Genomic DNA, 15,893 nt, shown 5'->3' with positions numbered 1-15,893 from the left:
ACATGTTTTTGGACCATGTGAAAGTTCCTGAGTGACCTCACCGGGACACAAACCGGCAACCTTCTAGCTGCGAGGCAACGGTGCTAACCATCGATCCACCTTGCAGACCGCTTCCTTCAACAGCAAATACAAAAAAAACTTCATCCCTGATATGTAGAATTTGCTGAAAAAGAAACGCGAAATTCCCATCAGCAACAGTCACATTACAAAAAGGCTGTTAGGTTCTCTAAACCACCTTTCAAGAGGTGGGCAAGGCCAAACACTTGAAGTGGGCTTAGACACAGCAGCATTTCACTGTGGATGACTCCAAAACATAACATTTACTAATGAATCCCATTCAGAGGTTAGTGGTAGCAACAGAAGGGTATACAGCAGTGGCGGCTGGTGAAAATTTTTGGTGGGGGGGTGACCTTTTATTGAATTTCCCTTCTGGGATGAATAAAGTATTTTTCATTCATTTCATTATTTTAAATCAGAAATTAGAATATGAGTCATATCAGGCACAACTATTTCCAGGAATGCAAATTTTCTCCATTTGAAGGATGTTCTAATCATAATGTAATTTACCAAAAATGACTTTAAAAATAATAAACTAGGGCGTTCTAATGTCAAATCTGTCCAAGATGAAAGCGAGTTCCATGTATTCTACACACAGTCTTTTCTATGAGCGGAAAAACAGCGAATGCAGGTGCGTTTCGTTTTTCACGAGATGACCTCATTTTTAATTGGAAATACCGCAGTACAGTGAAGTTATAAAAGTAGTACTTTCCACCACTGTTGAGAAGAGAGAATGATGCCACAGTGAAACCTGCACTGAATCAACTCCACCGTGATCAAGGAGAAGCAGCACTCTATTCTTCAGAGACATTCTTTGCCTTCTGCTTTACATCTTTGTGGAGATGCAGGATGATCAGCCATCTGAGAGCTCTAAAGAACCATGCACTCATGGACTTTCCTCTACAGTCACCTGATCTTAACCCCACTGTACATTTATGGTTGCACAAAAACATCACAAGAGTCTCACATCACGCTGGGACAACACAGGTCACCAGGTTTTGCACAAACTCCTGGAGTTCATGCAGCTCGAGCGCTGCTGTCACTGAAGCAACAGGGATGCAAACAAACATCATTCAGAGATTCAGCTTTTTACTTAAATTGCTGAGGTGATATTATATAATCTGATACAAATGTAAAAAAAAGAAGTGCATTTCATAGGTGGTCTCACACTTTTGGAGTGTCGTGTGTGTGTGTGTGTGTGTGTGTGTGTGTGTGTGTCTTGCCTGAGCAGCACAAAGTGCTTGAATTTTACCTGACTAATCTATATATTTATTCAAATGTACATTAGAATCCACGTTCAGCTGTATGATACAAGCTTCAAATATTACATCTGCTCTATGAGACACAAGCTGAATTGACCAAAGCGAGTACAATGAGTATGTTTTTTGAATACATGGCTTTGCAGAGAAAGGATATGTTTGTTCATTCCTTGAGAACTCTCACAGTCGATCTGGTCTGCAATAAATGATGCATTACTACAGGAATAATAACAATATGCACTTAGTAGCCTGATGACCTTATTGACCTATTTTTAACTGAGACTCATGAGGTAGGAAATTATTGTAAATAACGTTGGCATTGTCAATTAGAATAAATGCTTTTGTTTTGTTTTTTTTGTTAATAGATGGCTTTAAACATGTGATCTTTGGGTATACATTTAACTTTTGAAAGCTAAAGTTAGTAGTAAAACAAACAAAAAAAAAAACTGGGACAGATACAGATGTAAAAAAATGTTCTCCATTTGATTCTTGGGTTGTTTTTTGTTTGTTTGTTTTTTACCACGTCATATGCGGAACATTGTGGAATGACCAATATGTGGGAGAAAAGAGAGATGTGTCTTTTAAACTGTATAAATGTTAAAGAAGCAGTTTAGTATTTTGGGAAATACTTTCTTGGTCTGTGTGGCCAAAATGAAGATACAGCAGCTAGTTCACTAAAATTGAACTCTAGAAACAGGAAAACAGCTTGGCTCTGTACAGAGATAACTCTGCTTGTCACTAAAATATTTCTTCAATGGATAAAACTACAAAGTGTAGAAACATTATTTTACTAGTGGTTATATGTTGGACTGTTTCTTGGCTTGGACCAGTTGCCAGGCAACCAGCATCCTCTCCAGGCAGCTACTGCTGAATAAGCGTATTTCCCAAAATGTCAAACTATCCCTTATAAGTCACATTGCCGAATATCTTTGAAACTTTGAGGGTACCTTGCAAAGACCAAGGCTATCAGAGGAAGTTGAGTTTGTCTGAGTTGTAAACGTTACTTTGTGTTGCATCTGAACCGAGAGGAGCAGCAGCGTCAAAGTCCATCCCCCTCACTTCAAACCGCGGCCCAGAGTCAGAAGAAAGAGGAACGGTTACAGCATGTTGAGGCTCGGACGAAGCTATAGCCTGCAAGGAAACAGACAGACATGTCACTGTGTATCACAGCAATTAGATCTGTAATATAGAAATTAGCTGCAGCTGTTAAAAAGGTTCAATATGGAGAATACGCATGTCAGTTTGATCAATAGTATTACAGTTACTATAAGGAATCTGCACATTTAGTGAATGAACAAAATCTACTGATGTCAATTCACTACAACTCAATACAACAAGGATTTGTCATGCTTTCTAGTGCAGCTCACACATGTGATGCGGCTCAACAACACAGCACCCATAAAAACTAGGACCTCAAAAACTAACACCGACCCTTCTCATAAGCGTCACAGGTCGGGGCCACGTCAGACTGAATAAATTATGTTAATCAGTGAGAACTGATCAGCGTCTGAGATACCACATTAATAATTAGCATTATGGCCATGTCTGATGAGGTCACCTTTGAACACTAAGATCTAATCTTGGGTCCAAGTAAAGACAAACCAAAGACAAAACTGGTTCAAAACTAATTAGATAAATAAAAGAAATAGTTACACCCACATTCAAATGCAGTTTATGGCAGAAAGGGATCATTGATGAGGCTTTTGCCAGAAGAAAAAATGGAGAATTGTATTTGAATACACAACAAATACCTTCATATAAGATCCCTAGACGTTGCATGGTGGTTCATCTTTGTTATTATTCTGAAGAAAATGTAACTTAACGCCTATGTGGTCAAAATAATATTAACAGCAATTCAAAAAGATACTACGAGGAAACGCTATCCTCTAATTTAAGTAACAATGACAATACTATAAGAAATAACAATCTGGTCGGTGCATCGAAGTTAAAAAATAGTATTTCATTTATCATGTCTGTTCATGTGTGTGCTCAGATTGCTATGGGCAGCAGTTCTTACCTCAGAATAAGCAGGTGGCACAAAGTCAGTAAGAGGATTCTGTATCTGCAGAATAAAACAGCATATATTAGCAGTGGAGAGGTTCGAGACCAAACTTAACTCCAGTTTTGAGTCAGTAAAAGAGGAGACACACTACCTCAGAATAAGCAGGTGGCAAGAAGTCAAAAGGAGGATTGTGTATCTGCAGAATAAAACAACATGTATTAGCAGTGGAGAGGTAACAGACTAAACTTCACTCCAGTTTAGAGCCAGTAAAAGAAGAGACATTCTCTCTGTGATGTGCAACACACACTAACCAGCGGGGCAGTCGGGGCATAAGAAGGTTGAGCGGGGCGCTGCATCCCAGACGGCTCATGGAGTTGGTTCTGCCTCGCTCCAGTAGGCTCGTGATCGTACTGTGGTTTGAATTAAAAAGATGACTTTTTACCACGACTGTACAGGCACACACATACACCGCTGAAAAGCTTCGGTGTAGAACATGCTCACCTCTTGGACACGCACAGCCGGTTCATTTTCATTATCGTTATTGTCTTCATCAGCTGCAGCCTCAGAGCGTTCCTTGTCTGAGGAGCTTTTTCCACAGCAGCAGCACCTTATGCAGCAGGTGCAAAGCGCCGAAATAAGAACACCGCCACCAATTCCGAGGTACGATTGCTCAAAAGGTTCAGCTGAAACAATGACACCATTAATCAGTAAGATTAGCGGCAGCAAGTGTAGCATCAGCAGTCGTGCTAATTGATTGACCTTGTAATTTGTAAGCATGTCAACTATTAACTGCTTTGCCTCTGCAAACAATGCACAACAGAAGTGATTACACTCTTAATCACTTAAATGTCGAATAACTGACATTTAGGTCATCTCAATAATTGAGGAGATTAAGTATTTCCTTTTATGAACATTGTAATACAAACTTCAGAGTCACTATATTGAAAATACAGGCCCCAAAGTAGAAACTCAGTGCAAAAAAATGTAATACATCTGTGATCACTGACACATATCTGCTTTCTAATCAGCCAGGTTGCATAACCACGGCTATAAAATGCCCTGAGCTGGCTCTGTTTTGGAACAACAGTTTGTGTCTGTCTGCATGTTTGCATCATGCCGCCACATGGAAAATTGAATTGTCAGAGGAATTGAACAAAAATTAAATTATAACTATTCACAAAGACGGGAAAAAAGATACAGGAAGATCTGCAATCAACTAAAAATCAGTGTTGCTTTAGTGATAAGGAGGTACAGAACGAGCCATAGTACCACCAGCAGAATCAGAGCCGCCACAGTGGTCGACCTCCTCAAATGACGCCATGGACTGTGAGATAGTTGCACAGCCTTGCTATGAAAAACATATGGGCAAGTACTTCAGACTCGGCCCAGGGGCTATGAGTGAAAATGTGAGTTTCTGTGACAGCTCATCCAGTGTTCTAATCACTTCATGCCACCTTCTGTGTACAGGCGTCCAAGAGAAACGTTTTTGCTTGCTGGACAGTACAAAACTGAAAGAATAAACTTTTCTAAACAACATGAAAAGAAACTTGAAGAATATTGGGAGCATTAGGTGAGGTGAGACCAAGATTATGCTCAGATGACGTCCAGCATGTTTGAAAGTAAGCCTCAGCAAGACTACCACAGTGAGGGCATAGTCCTGACAGTGAAGTACAGGGGTTGGAGTGCATCAATATGGGGCTGTGTTAGAGTACAAGGTGTTCGGGGAAGTGACATTTATAGATGGCTGTGGACACACAAAAGTTTGGATACAAATACGAAAATACTGGCTGTAAAAAAAGATGCCTCCCAGTTTGCAGAAGCTTGGCAGAAGATGAATTTTCCAGTGTTATGACATTTAAAAGCACACTGCCAAAATCACGCAAAAGTTTCTAAAGAAGAAAAAGTGACTTAGTGTAGGCCACTGAATGATTTGTGAGCACAATTTCCCACAATTTTATTACAGTTATAAGATTATTCAAAAATGCACTATTCCCAGGTAGTAGATTATAGTAAATAGAACTGGTATGTGTTTGAGATCAGAAAAAGTTGCTAATGGGTTTAACATTACATATTAGGGGCTAAGTGGAAACTATATTATACAGCTTCTTGGTAGTACGAGACCTTGCAAAGCCACTTTGAATAAACCAAAGGTAAGAATTTAAAAAAGAAGGTAAAACTAAGACATTTTATGATAAAGTGATAACTCAATAATGCATGACACTTGTAAAACATACAGGTTACTTACGGTCCATGTCCACTTTAACCACCCAAACCTTATTGTCATCCTGATCTCTGATCTCAAAGTATCCATGGCATGACGATTGGAGGTACTCTTGTAAAATCCCACATGGCTTTAGAAACTCAAACCCAGTGCAGTCCGAACTGTCTTGTTGAAGCCAGCCATTGCGAACAATCTCAGTCTCATAGCTTCCTCCTGGGAAGAAGTAAATGTTGCAGGAGTCCGGGTCCAGACTAGAGATGATCTTCAGGGACTGACCAACACTACGTGAATAGTGTTCAGTGAATGCTGGTAGAGAGGATATAAAACAGACTATCAGCCAAAAAATTATTTACATTCCAAACACTCAACCTGTACAGTCTATGATTTGGATCTTGATTTGATAGATAAAAGGGGGAATTCTAAATGTTGGCAAATATGCTAATGCAGGGTACAGCCCACTTAGCCTGGTGCAAAAAGTGGATATAAGAGAAAACAGTAAACCTGGCTATGTCCAAAGGCAACACATTCCACCCAGAAGTACCTAGGTGGCATAACCACACATAAATGCTTGTTATTGTTCAGGAAAATAATAAAACAAAACAAGAAAGAGCATGTCGATCAACCCTTGGAACTAAAAAAACGGCCAGTGGGTATGAAAAGCATGTTTTCTTTAAAAAAAAAAAAAAAGCCAAAACTTCACCATTTATTCAAGCAAGAAACTGTAAAAACTAAAAGAATTGCCATTTTTTTTTAAACTTTCTGACTGTCTGTGAATATATCACGTATGGCATTCCTATCTGTCAGGAACAACAGCAAAAAATGTCCTAAAATTGCAACGTTTAATCAGAATCACTTTATTCTACATACTCTGCAAAATCACTTTATCCTATACATCTATGAAGAAATTGCTAAATGTAAACTGTTTGCACCAATCAGATTCTGCAACTAAACGTAATGCTTCTTGGCACAACTGAAAAAAAATGACTGACTCAGCAGCAACAAAAAGTCAATTGACAACAATTCTGAGATTTTTCAGTTGAATTGCCAGTTGTGCTTACAAGGGGGAAAGGGTGAGTGTGGCTCAAAAGCAGTATAAGGTACACAGTGAAGCAAGTGGTCAGCAAGTTGTTGGAAGATACATTCAGCATGATGAAATATCTTTGCAGAGTTGATGTGGACAGCAGTGTGAAAAACACCCGGTCTGCAGAGGTTGGAAAAATATAAATGCACCCAGAAAAAATAGCCGATCTCGATCATGTGGAGCCCCTTTTTTCCAGCACTGGTAAAACCTGTGGGCATTTGAAAAAATGTCGGACATGTGGATTCCAGGGTTTTATAATTTTTACAAAAAATGCAAAAAAATCAAACTTTTGTTTTGTCTGAGTTTGTTGTGTTAATGTATTATCACTGTGTCATACTGCACAAAAATCATTTTTCAGTTCTCTCTACCTCTAGCCAGAGACTAAGACATCTATCCATTATCTATACACCACTTAATCCTCACTAGGGTCGCGTGGCGCCGGAGTCTATCCCAGCCAACTCAGGGTGAAGGCAGGGGACACCCTGGACAGGTCACCAGTCTATCACAGGGCTACACTTAGAGACAGACAACCAAGCACACTCACATTCACACCTACAGACAATTTAGAATCACCAATTAACCTCAACATGTTTTTGGACTGTGTGGGAGGAAGCTGGAGAACCCAGAGAGAACCCACGCTGCATGGGGAGAACATGCAGAAAGATCCCGGGTGTCCTCACCGGGACGTGAACCAGCGAACTTTTAGCTGCGAGGCAACGGTGCTAACCACCTTGCAGTCCAAGACTTCATCTTCCATGGAACTAAAAAAAAAATGTTTTGATGCTCAGTATCTTGGCTGGCTTGTTTAAAAGCAGGAATAGGACAAAAGTTTAAATTATATTGTAAAAACATAACAAAACCTGTCGTTTAAAAAGCCAGTTAGCCTTAGTTTTAATGTATATAACGAATAATTAATTTATTACAATATCTTCATGGTACAAAAGGACACAAAGATTTAGAAAAAAAACAAGAACACATTAAATGCTTTAAAAAATAAAGAGCTGTATCATAATGTTTTCTACAAAAGCTCTGTGTGAATTATTAATACTCAGCACAAAATTAATAAAATTAGGGATCTGTAACTGATACAAAACTTTACAGTAGGGATTGACCAATTATTAAGTCATTTTTCATGGTGATATTTTAGATTACTGGCGTTCTTTTTTTTTTTTTTTTGGCCTTTTTGCCTTTATTTGACAGGACAGTAGAGAGAGACAGGAAAGTGGGGAGAAGAATGAGGGACTTGCAGCAAATGGCCATGGGCCGGATTCAAACCCACAACTGCTGTGTCGGGGACTATAGCCCCTGTACATGGGTCGCCAGCTCAACCAGTTGAGCTATAGCAGCGGCCTGAGATTACTGGCATTCTTAATCACCAATGCGCAACTTTGGCTATCACTCAGCAGCTCGCTCTCTCTGCAGTCACTCTGATCTCACGAAGCGTCCCGCCCACAGCGCTATCTGATTGGCTGCATGTCACAGTAACAGCCAATCAATGAAAGCTATTCTTTATGCAGAGCGACAGAGGGCCTATTTGCAGAGGCAGCAGACACTGCTGGAGGCCTGATTAACTTTAACAATCTGCTCTGACTGACAGACACGTCTCTCTGGCACAGAGAAAACCAGCATTCCAAGAGGGTCCTTGGTGGTCGGACCCTAAAAAACTAAGTATAGTCACCGCTACAAATCGCAACGGCTACACTGGCTAAGTTAGGAGGCAGCCACAGATGATCCTGAAACAGAGTCTGCATAATGCATTGAGACGTGAAAGCGAAAGAACGGTGAAAGATTAAGAACACAGACAGGAACAGCAGACAGAACTGCAGAAGACAAACTGGTATTAATGTCAGTCGATCATAGCGTGAGCATCATAGCTTCACATCACGCTAAAATGTCGTCACTCTTGTACATATTCAGTAAGAAGTCTATTGATGAATGACAGGTTCCCTGCTTCTACATGCTGTTAATATATAGTATTTAAAGTGTATATGTATCAATTCAGTAATATTAATCCCTTTTAAAGACGTAGTCTAGTTATGAATGACATGTTCTCTGCTATTACCTGCTATTACCATTTCATGCATATGTGGATAAATTCAGCAACAGTCATTTTTATCAATGAAAAAATCTAGTTATACATGCTGTCACATGCTGTTAATAAATGACTTTTGATGTGTATCAATTCCAGATATTGGTTATTGACTGTTTTCGATTATCTGCTGAGGTAAATCCTTTTATCGTGATGTATTTTTCACGTACATTGCCCAGCCCTACTTTGAACTGATGTGGGAGTACCTGGAGAAATGGATTTAAATTTCTGGGATCCAACAGTGCAAACTATTGCACCACCTAAATGCTTACAACCAGACCAGCCGTAGTGTCCAAAAAAAACGAAAAGGAAATCAGATAAAGTGAAAGCTTACCTACAACCTCAAGGTTATCCGTCGACAGCAGCACCCGATTCACGTCTCTTTGTACGTAGCTGCCACTGTCTTTTTGTGTAAGATTACTTATCACAAGTTCACCGCGAATCACCTTCCGCCTATCGTTCTTCATGAGGTAGCCACGATTCCACACGACACTCTTGACATACCTGCCCTTGGGGGTGAACTCCATGGTAGAAACCTTGTCCCGCAGCGGTATCCTGTATGTCTTCCCATAGTTTAACTGATCAATGCTAATTGAGAGGCCTAGAGGAAAAAGTCCAGCAGAGAGAAACCTTAAGCATGCATGTTGACATTTCCAGACATTTTTCAAAACCATTTGAACAAGCATCTACCATTTATCATTTATCATAAATCAATTAGGTAACTGTTTTGTATGAATTGCAAAAGCACAGTGCAAAAACACTTTGTTGGGAATCCTAATCAGAAATAAAAGTATTTAAGTACTTTTAGCTAAATGCACTTGACCCCTTGCAGAAAATTGTAGAGCTCCTGTTGCATCAAAAAGCAAAGGTCCAGCGAAAAACTAAATGCAACACCTCTGGATTAATTTACCTGCTTTGTGCCCTGGATTATAACCCATCCAGTGGTTGAATTGCCTTTAAAGAGCTTATTCAACTCATGTAAACACAATTTTCTATTTGCCAAACATTGACTGCAGGCCCGACGTTGTAACTAAGATGTCATTAGTGTATGAAAATGACTTCATTTGTGAGGGTTACATTTTACCCATCATAGTCTAGAGGATACTTGGAAAAATTACAATTTCTTTATTTTATAAATAAGACCCATCCGTCAGCTACACTCTAAATGAGCATATCAGACATACCAAACACATACCTACAACTTAAACAGTGAAAAAAATACAATGGCATTGCCTATAATCCTGAATTTTAGGCCTAATTGCACTATAAAGTGAAAACATTTCTTTAGTCACAGTTATTTGGTTATAAGAGACATAAAATTTTTACAAAGACACAATTTTGCTGTGACCAAGGACATACAAATCGTGCATTTGCATATTATGTCATAGCTTTACATACCTATGTAAATATATGTAAACATATGTAGATATCACTATTTAAAATCCAATAGGTCATAAATGCGCATATGTAAATTCATCGTGTCTTGATTTATTTTTATTGATTGATTGATTGATTGATTGATTGTCTTATTTGCCTTTTTGTATCTCTGTTCATGCCTTGTCTGTATCCAGCTGCTACAGGATGAAAATTCCACTGGTGAGGGATCAATAAAGTTATCTTATTATGACTGTCTGATCCAGATTAAGAACAGCTGCAGGTGGATATAAACTAGAAAACAACGACAACAAGCGTGCAGGCAGTTTTTGGCAGCCGGTCACTTTTTTTTTAGTCCCACAATTTGACTTCATAACTTGTGTGGACAAATTTTTACTTGACTAGTATAACAACAACAGAACAAATACAGCAAAAAAAAAAAAATCTTATAAGAGTACATTAAATTCTTCCAGAATATCCCACGTTGACCTTGTGCTGCTGTGCCTGTCATCTGTATCTCTTGTAAATAACAACAGCTAGTAAGTAAGTGTAGTGAAGCATGAGTATTTTCCTCTGAATAGTAAAGTAGGAGTGTAAATTGGTGTAAATTGGAAATCAATTAAGTAAAAAAAAAAAAAAAAGTGTATAAATACTAGAGTACAGGTACTTCTGCCTCTGATCGACTACCACAGATGTACTGGGATATTAACTGGCTCACTTGAGGTCGTAGTTGTACAAGCTGTGTGAATAAATCATTGGGTTTTGTTTTACACTTACCTACACTAACACAGGCGCCCAGCAACAGCAACAATATCATCATGTGTCCGGTCTCACTAACAAAAGCCCAGCGTGAACCAGAGCGGCTCAAAATATGCTTTAAAGCTCGTCAAGTCTTTGCTTCTGACTTGTTCCAGCCTACAAACTCTTCAAAACACGCAGAGTATCAGAAAAAAAGACTTGTTCGGAGGATATATTCCACTGCAAACCGTGAATAATGGCGTTACGTGGACAGAGGAAAGGAAGCTGTCGGTGCTCCCCAGAAAGGGCGTTTCCTTGACGGAAATCATGGTGCGTTTACTGTCTGCACGGAAAACACGGCGGTTGGAATACCCGTGAACTGCTTGATTTTAAACTTCAATCTCTTTCTAATTTTATTTATGTATTTATTTAAAAACAATTTTCTGTTTGTTTTTTTGTTTGTTTGTTTTGGTTTGAAATATTTTACCTGTTTTTTTTTTTAATTACAGAAAATAAGTAGTAAATTCACAGGAAAACGATCAAATTTTATGCGTAAAACAAAAATAAGCCAAAACAGGGAATATTGTCCGTATCAAAAAATCTCTATTGGTATAAATAGTAATTCGTTCTTTAACAATGTTTGACCATACAGTCGTACTTTTTTTTTCTTTTAATCGTATTTAAACTAACAAAAACTGTCATTATTTTAGAGATATTTTTGCAATACTTGAAAAACAATGTGGTTTTATTAAGGATTTTTTTTTTAAAAGGATTAAATTGTTACATGATAATGATATAAGAAGATATGATACTGATTTAAGTCAGGATGCTAATGTGTCAGTGGAGTGGGGTAATAGCAGATTACACATATTTGGGATTATGTAATTAGATTACAAAATAAAACAATATAATCAGGCCAGATTACATCTGAGAAAATGTGCTATCAGATTATAGTTACATAGTCAAGTTTTTCTTGTTTACATTCAGATTAAATCTTTATATTATGGCTATTTTAAAACAATGAGGCTTTTTTTTCTTGATAGCAAATGCGTTTAACTAAGATAAGATAAACTTTACTGCTTCCTTTGCAGGTGAGTTCACATGTTGCAGCAGCTGGATGCAGGTATGGCAGAAAGAAGCACAAGAGTTACAGAGTACAACAGGGCTAAAAAAAAACAAAGATATAAATATATAAATATAAAACTAATTATGATTTATAGATATAGGAGTTTTTATTCCCTTTCATTTATATTGCTTATAGAAGACAATCATCCTCTCAAGTGGCTAGAGCATGTCCTCTATTTAAAAAGCACCAAAGAAAGAGCATCCAGCATGCTGCAGAACACACACAGTAAACCCTTGTGGTTTCCGTCGGTACTGTTTTAGTCGGGTTAATTTAAATTTGAACAACTGTAAATGCTGAGTCTGCAAAATACATCTGATTAGCATTAATTCAGTGTCTGATCTGCATGTGATAGGATTCTGTAAAGTTCAGCTTCTCAGCAATGACTTCTTAAACAGTTGTTTCACAGATTTTTACACAGGAAATCAGTTTACTCACCACAAGGAGTAGCTGTGAGTAAACAGCTCCTCTGGATCAGAGGAGGGTCGATGCGTTCGGTGAAGCCTGGAACCTGGTAGCCCACGAGTGTCCAAACTACTTCAGATGAGGACCTTCTCTTCAGTTCAACAGCTCAGTCACACATTCACGTTACAGACGACAGACCTGCTGAAGCCACGTCTGTCTGTTCTAGAAATCACATCTTAAATAATATCTTTCCTGTAAACGGTTGGAGCTACGCCAAGACTGTAACCTGGGGGTTGTGGAAACTGAAAGATGTTGGTATTTATCAGACTGAGAGGGCCTTGCTAAATCATAGAAAAAGTAGAATCTAGTGTTTCTGCAGTTTAACTGATGCTGAGGATTAAAAGTCAGTTTATGTTGATGTCTGTTCTCTTTTAAATCTGTCCCAATGTGCCTCCCAATTTTACAGAGCTTGTTCCTCAGAGAACAATGTTCATTGTGAAAATATGTTTTCAGCAACTTTAATAAAAGAAAAAGCCAGATAAAGCCACTTAGAACATTTCATTTATCCACTATAAACACCTGCTTCTGCAGGCTCATGTATGTAACAATAATGTAGCGCTGCCGAAGCTACAGTCGCATCCATACTGGAAAATACTAATCAGGTTAACTCTTCTAAAACACAAACTATAGTACATGATCATTCCAGTGTGGATTCTAGTAAGCTGCTTTTCTGGGATTTAATACAGTCCAATAAGTGGATCAGTTAAGTTTTCAAAAATCAAGAGAAAGTCTCATCGTATATCATAATTTGACATTTATTTTTAAAATCTCATGATCAAAACATGTTTCTTCAGGCAGCAACAGGACTTCAATAAAACATGCAGTGTAAACAGGATTCAGAAGAAAAAAACACATAAAAATCAAGTAGCGTTACAATGCAGGATATTGTTTTTTTTTGTTTTGTTTTAATTAACAAAATAATAGCACACACCATAACGCAAAACATAATGCTTAAAGACTTGTGATATATGGAGCTGAAAGGTCATGACAGAGACATGAAACAACCTATAAAATAGTTGATAACAATAAGGAAAGCTGCTAACGTGTTCCTACTGTGCTATCCTTGGCAACAGGACAAAGGCAAAGCAAACATTAATATGTGCACATTATACATTCAAATTACTGTCCAAGTTTATGGCAAATGCACATATATGCCAGAGTGTACAATCCTGAGTGAGAGTTATTTTCTCTTACCTGAGGAACAGAGGGGAAAAACATTTAAAATATTTAAATCTGATTGATGAAATGGATGGACTGAACTTACACTCCACTGCGTTGTCCTCAACTACAACCTTAAATGTAATCTACAACGTAAAAAAGAGAAATCTGTTTAAAAAAATAATTAAAAAAAATCTGGCAGCAAGGGCCTTAAAAAAAAACTTAAAGCAAACTTTTAAAAAAAATGTGGAATACCATTATGTCAAAAATCTGTGAAAATAACAGCAACTAGCTGTAAAATAATAATTCTCAGCTTTTTAAAATGTAAAACTATAAAACAGTGTGAGTTTACATTGAGGTTAAAAAAAAGATTTTTGATGTAATATCATGTAAAGTTTTGGATTTTTTTTTTAACTATATAGTTTTGAATTTAAATGATTTTTTGTGATTGTAAAAAAATCTGTAATACAACTTTTTTTTTTTTTTTTTTTTTAATACATGTTTTTTTTAAAGTTTTTTAAAAAGTGCTCTTTTAGTTCAGTTTTTCTGAGGTGTACACATCAGAGGGAGCTGAGTCTGAGCTCAGGAGTGGAGAAGAGGTCAAAAAGTTAGTCCTTTCAACTCAAAACGAAGATCTGAATCCAAGACGGCTGAAGGAGCTGGAGCTGATCCTCCTGGAGGAGCAACCTGGAGACAAAAGTGAGGCAAAGGTTGCGCAACAAGTTCCTTGATTTTTTTTGCATGTACAGAGAATTCTTGCTTGTTTGTTTGTGTATCTGCAGAGGAGAAGGTGTTATAAGTTCTGTAGCTATAAGGACAGTCTTCTTGTTTATTATTTCTAAGCAGATTTATGACTGGAATTTTGCAATGGACATAAAATAATATTTTTAGAAACTGTAAATCACATAGAACATATACGTTTTGACTCAGCAAAAGAGTGCAACTCCTGAGACACATTGCAGCAGTTTGTTAAGAATCAACTTCAAACAATACTCATGTGTCTATATAGATTATGAACCAAGTTTTATTTGACATAATAAGTCCTTCTGTTCATACCGGCAAGAACCAGACCGATACTGGATTTAACTGATTCTGTGGGTGTTGTTTGGAATTTATTCTAGAACATGTTTACGTTTACTCCAAATATTTCTTTTGGACGAGAGAAACTAAACTGACCAAGTATTCAACTGCCAGTTTTGTCATGGACTTGGATTCAGGAGAGCAGCAATCAGTGCACTGCAAAGACCATCAAAGTGGCACATCTTTAGCTGCTATATATATGATATTGTGCATTAAGATTCCAGCAACATATTTCACTAAATACTAGCAGTTAGCAGCTTCCTGTGAGGCCACCGCTTGACTTCACACCACCACAGACTCAAGTGTGATGTGTACTCTGCTACATGTGCTGCAGAAAGTGTTGATAGTATTGTAAACACTGGAGTCAAGAGCTTCTCTGCCGGACAGAAAATGTTCTCATATTGGTGCATACTGGATAACATATTTACTGACACGATTTATCTGTCATAGGCCACTATTGGCTAATAATATCATTCAGGCTCTAATAGTTGCCACCAAGAGATGCCCTTTTAATGTAATTTTAATGGAAGTGATGTTTGACAAAATTCCCAATCCTCATTATGTGCAAAAATAAATACATTCAATAATTTCACTGGAGCTGATTTGAGGTTTCATCAGTTGAGACAAGAGAAATAAAAGGGTATGTGTCATGTCACAGCCTTTTTCTGTACAAAACCGTAACAACATTGTAACTTTTTGCAAGGATTTTGAAGAGAACAAGCATTAGAACCATATTTCCTCATCACTTACACTGGAAACACATTATGAGGGAATCTGTTATGGCCATTAGGAACAGGAGGAGCAATTACAGCAAACACATATAGATGTGTGTGATGTTTTTAGATAGAACTGAAAAAGTGACAACGCATCCTTTAAAGTACTTCATTTGTCTGCAGCTGACTGTGTCGTTGAATCGGTCATATTAATGCACAAAACCACAGAAACTAACTAATATCTCTGCTTCATCTCTATTTCTCCTTCATCTGTCCAGTGCACAGCGAAATTTTAAGGCTTCTACATACCTGTCGCTCTCAAGGGGCAGCTGTGGGTTGATGAGAGACAGCTGAAGAAGACGGTACAGCTGAGTAACTTGGGTCTACAGGTTGACTCTCATCCTGTAATAGGAATAAGGATGTTGAAATTAATGTAGTAACGTATGTTAAAGCAGCAGCTCTGCATGCTCATTTGAAGAGATACTTACATGATAAGACACGGCAGGTGCTGCTGCAGTCTGAGGAGAAGACTT

At 37.9% G+C, this 15,893-nt stretch overlaps 2 protein-coding genes across 5 annotated transcripts in view; both read right to left on the bottom strand.

Moving 5' to 3' along the window:
• Nucleotides 1-468: 468 nt before the first annotated feature.
• Nucleotides 469-11,132, bottom strand: LOC103365653 (uncharacterized). 4 transcript variants are annotated; one of them, XR_520625.1, is made up of 9 exons: nucleotides 10,861-11,132; nucleotides 9,044-9,310; nucleotides 5,564-5,845; nucleotides 3,820-4,001; nucleotides 3,630-3,728; nucleotides 3,470-3,514; nucleotides 3,334-3,378; nucleotides 968-2,447; nucleotides 469-918 (listed from the first exon to the last, which is right to left on the bottom strand). XR_520625.1 is itself a non-coding variant. In XM_008293141.1 (8 exons), exons 1-8 carry the CDS (start codon nucleotides 10,901-10,903, stop codon nucleotides 2,283-2,285), a joined length of 1,128 nt encoding a protein of 375 aa, XP_008291363.1. In that variant the 5' UTR covers nucleotides 10,904-11,132; the 3' UTR covers nucleotides 469-2,282. The 4 variants fall into 4 exon arrangements, 3 of the variants coding, with proteins under 3 accessions (XP_008291363.1, XP_008291366.1, XP_008291364.1); XM_008293141.1 differs by having other exon boundaries at nucleotides 469-2,447; XM_008293144.1 differs by having other exon boundaries at nucleotides 469-2,447; nucleotides 3,334-3,353; nucleotides 3,490-3,514.
• A 2,945-nt stretch (nucleotides 11,133-14,077) lies between these two features.
• The window catches only part of LOC103365651 (uncharacterized), a 20,960-nt gene continuing 19,144 nt past the window's right edge, over nucleotides 14,078-15,893 (bottom strand). The window contains exons 7-8 of the mRNA XM_008293140.1: nucleotides 15,670-15,762; nucleotides 14,078-14,254 (exon numbers count right to left, since the gene is read on the bottom strand). Of these exons, the coding sequence (XP_008291362.1) occupies nucleotides 15,679-15,762 (84 nt within the window). The 3' untranslated portion in view covers nucleotides 14,078-14,254; nucleotides 15,670-15,678. The remainder of the gene's footprint in view (nucleotides 14,255-15,669; nucleotides 15,763-15,893) is intronic.

The sequence above is a fragment of the Stegastes partitus genome, unplaced genomic scaffold (genome assembly GCF_000690725.1).
Source record: "Stegastes partitus isolate 25-593 unplaced genomic scaffold, Stegastes_partitus-1.0.2 Scaffold860, whole genome shotgun sequence".
Lineage (NCBI taxonomy): Eukaryota > Metazoa > Chordata > Actinopteri > Pomacentridae > Stegastes > Stegastes partitus.
Note: the sequence above shows the minus strand (reverse complement) of the source record. Positions and strands in the feature narration are given on the sequence as shown.

Bases quoted from the DNA above. Each gene is read 5' to 3' on its own strand.
- LOC103365653 (XM_008293141.1), bottom strand. From the start codon at position 10,903: ATGATGATATTGTTGCTGTTGCTGGGCGCCTGTGTTAGTGTAG. The intron at 3,729-3,819 runs GTGAGCATGTTC...TTCAAACCACAG, and splicing joins CGGCTGTGCGTGTCCAAGAG to TACGATCACGAGCCTACTGG. The intron at 2,448-3,333 runs GTAAGAACTGCT...GTTTCCTTGCAG, and splicing joins TGCCACCTGCTTATTCTGAG to GCTATAGCTTCGTCCGAGCC.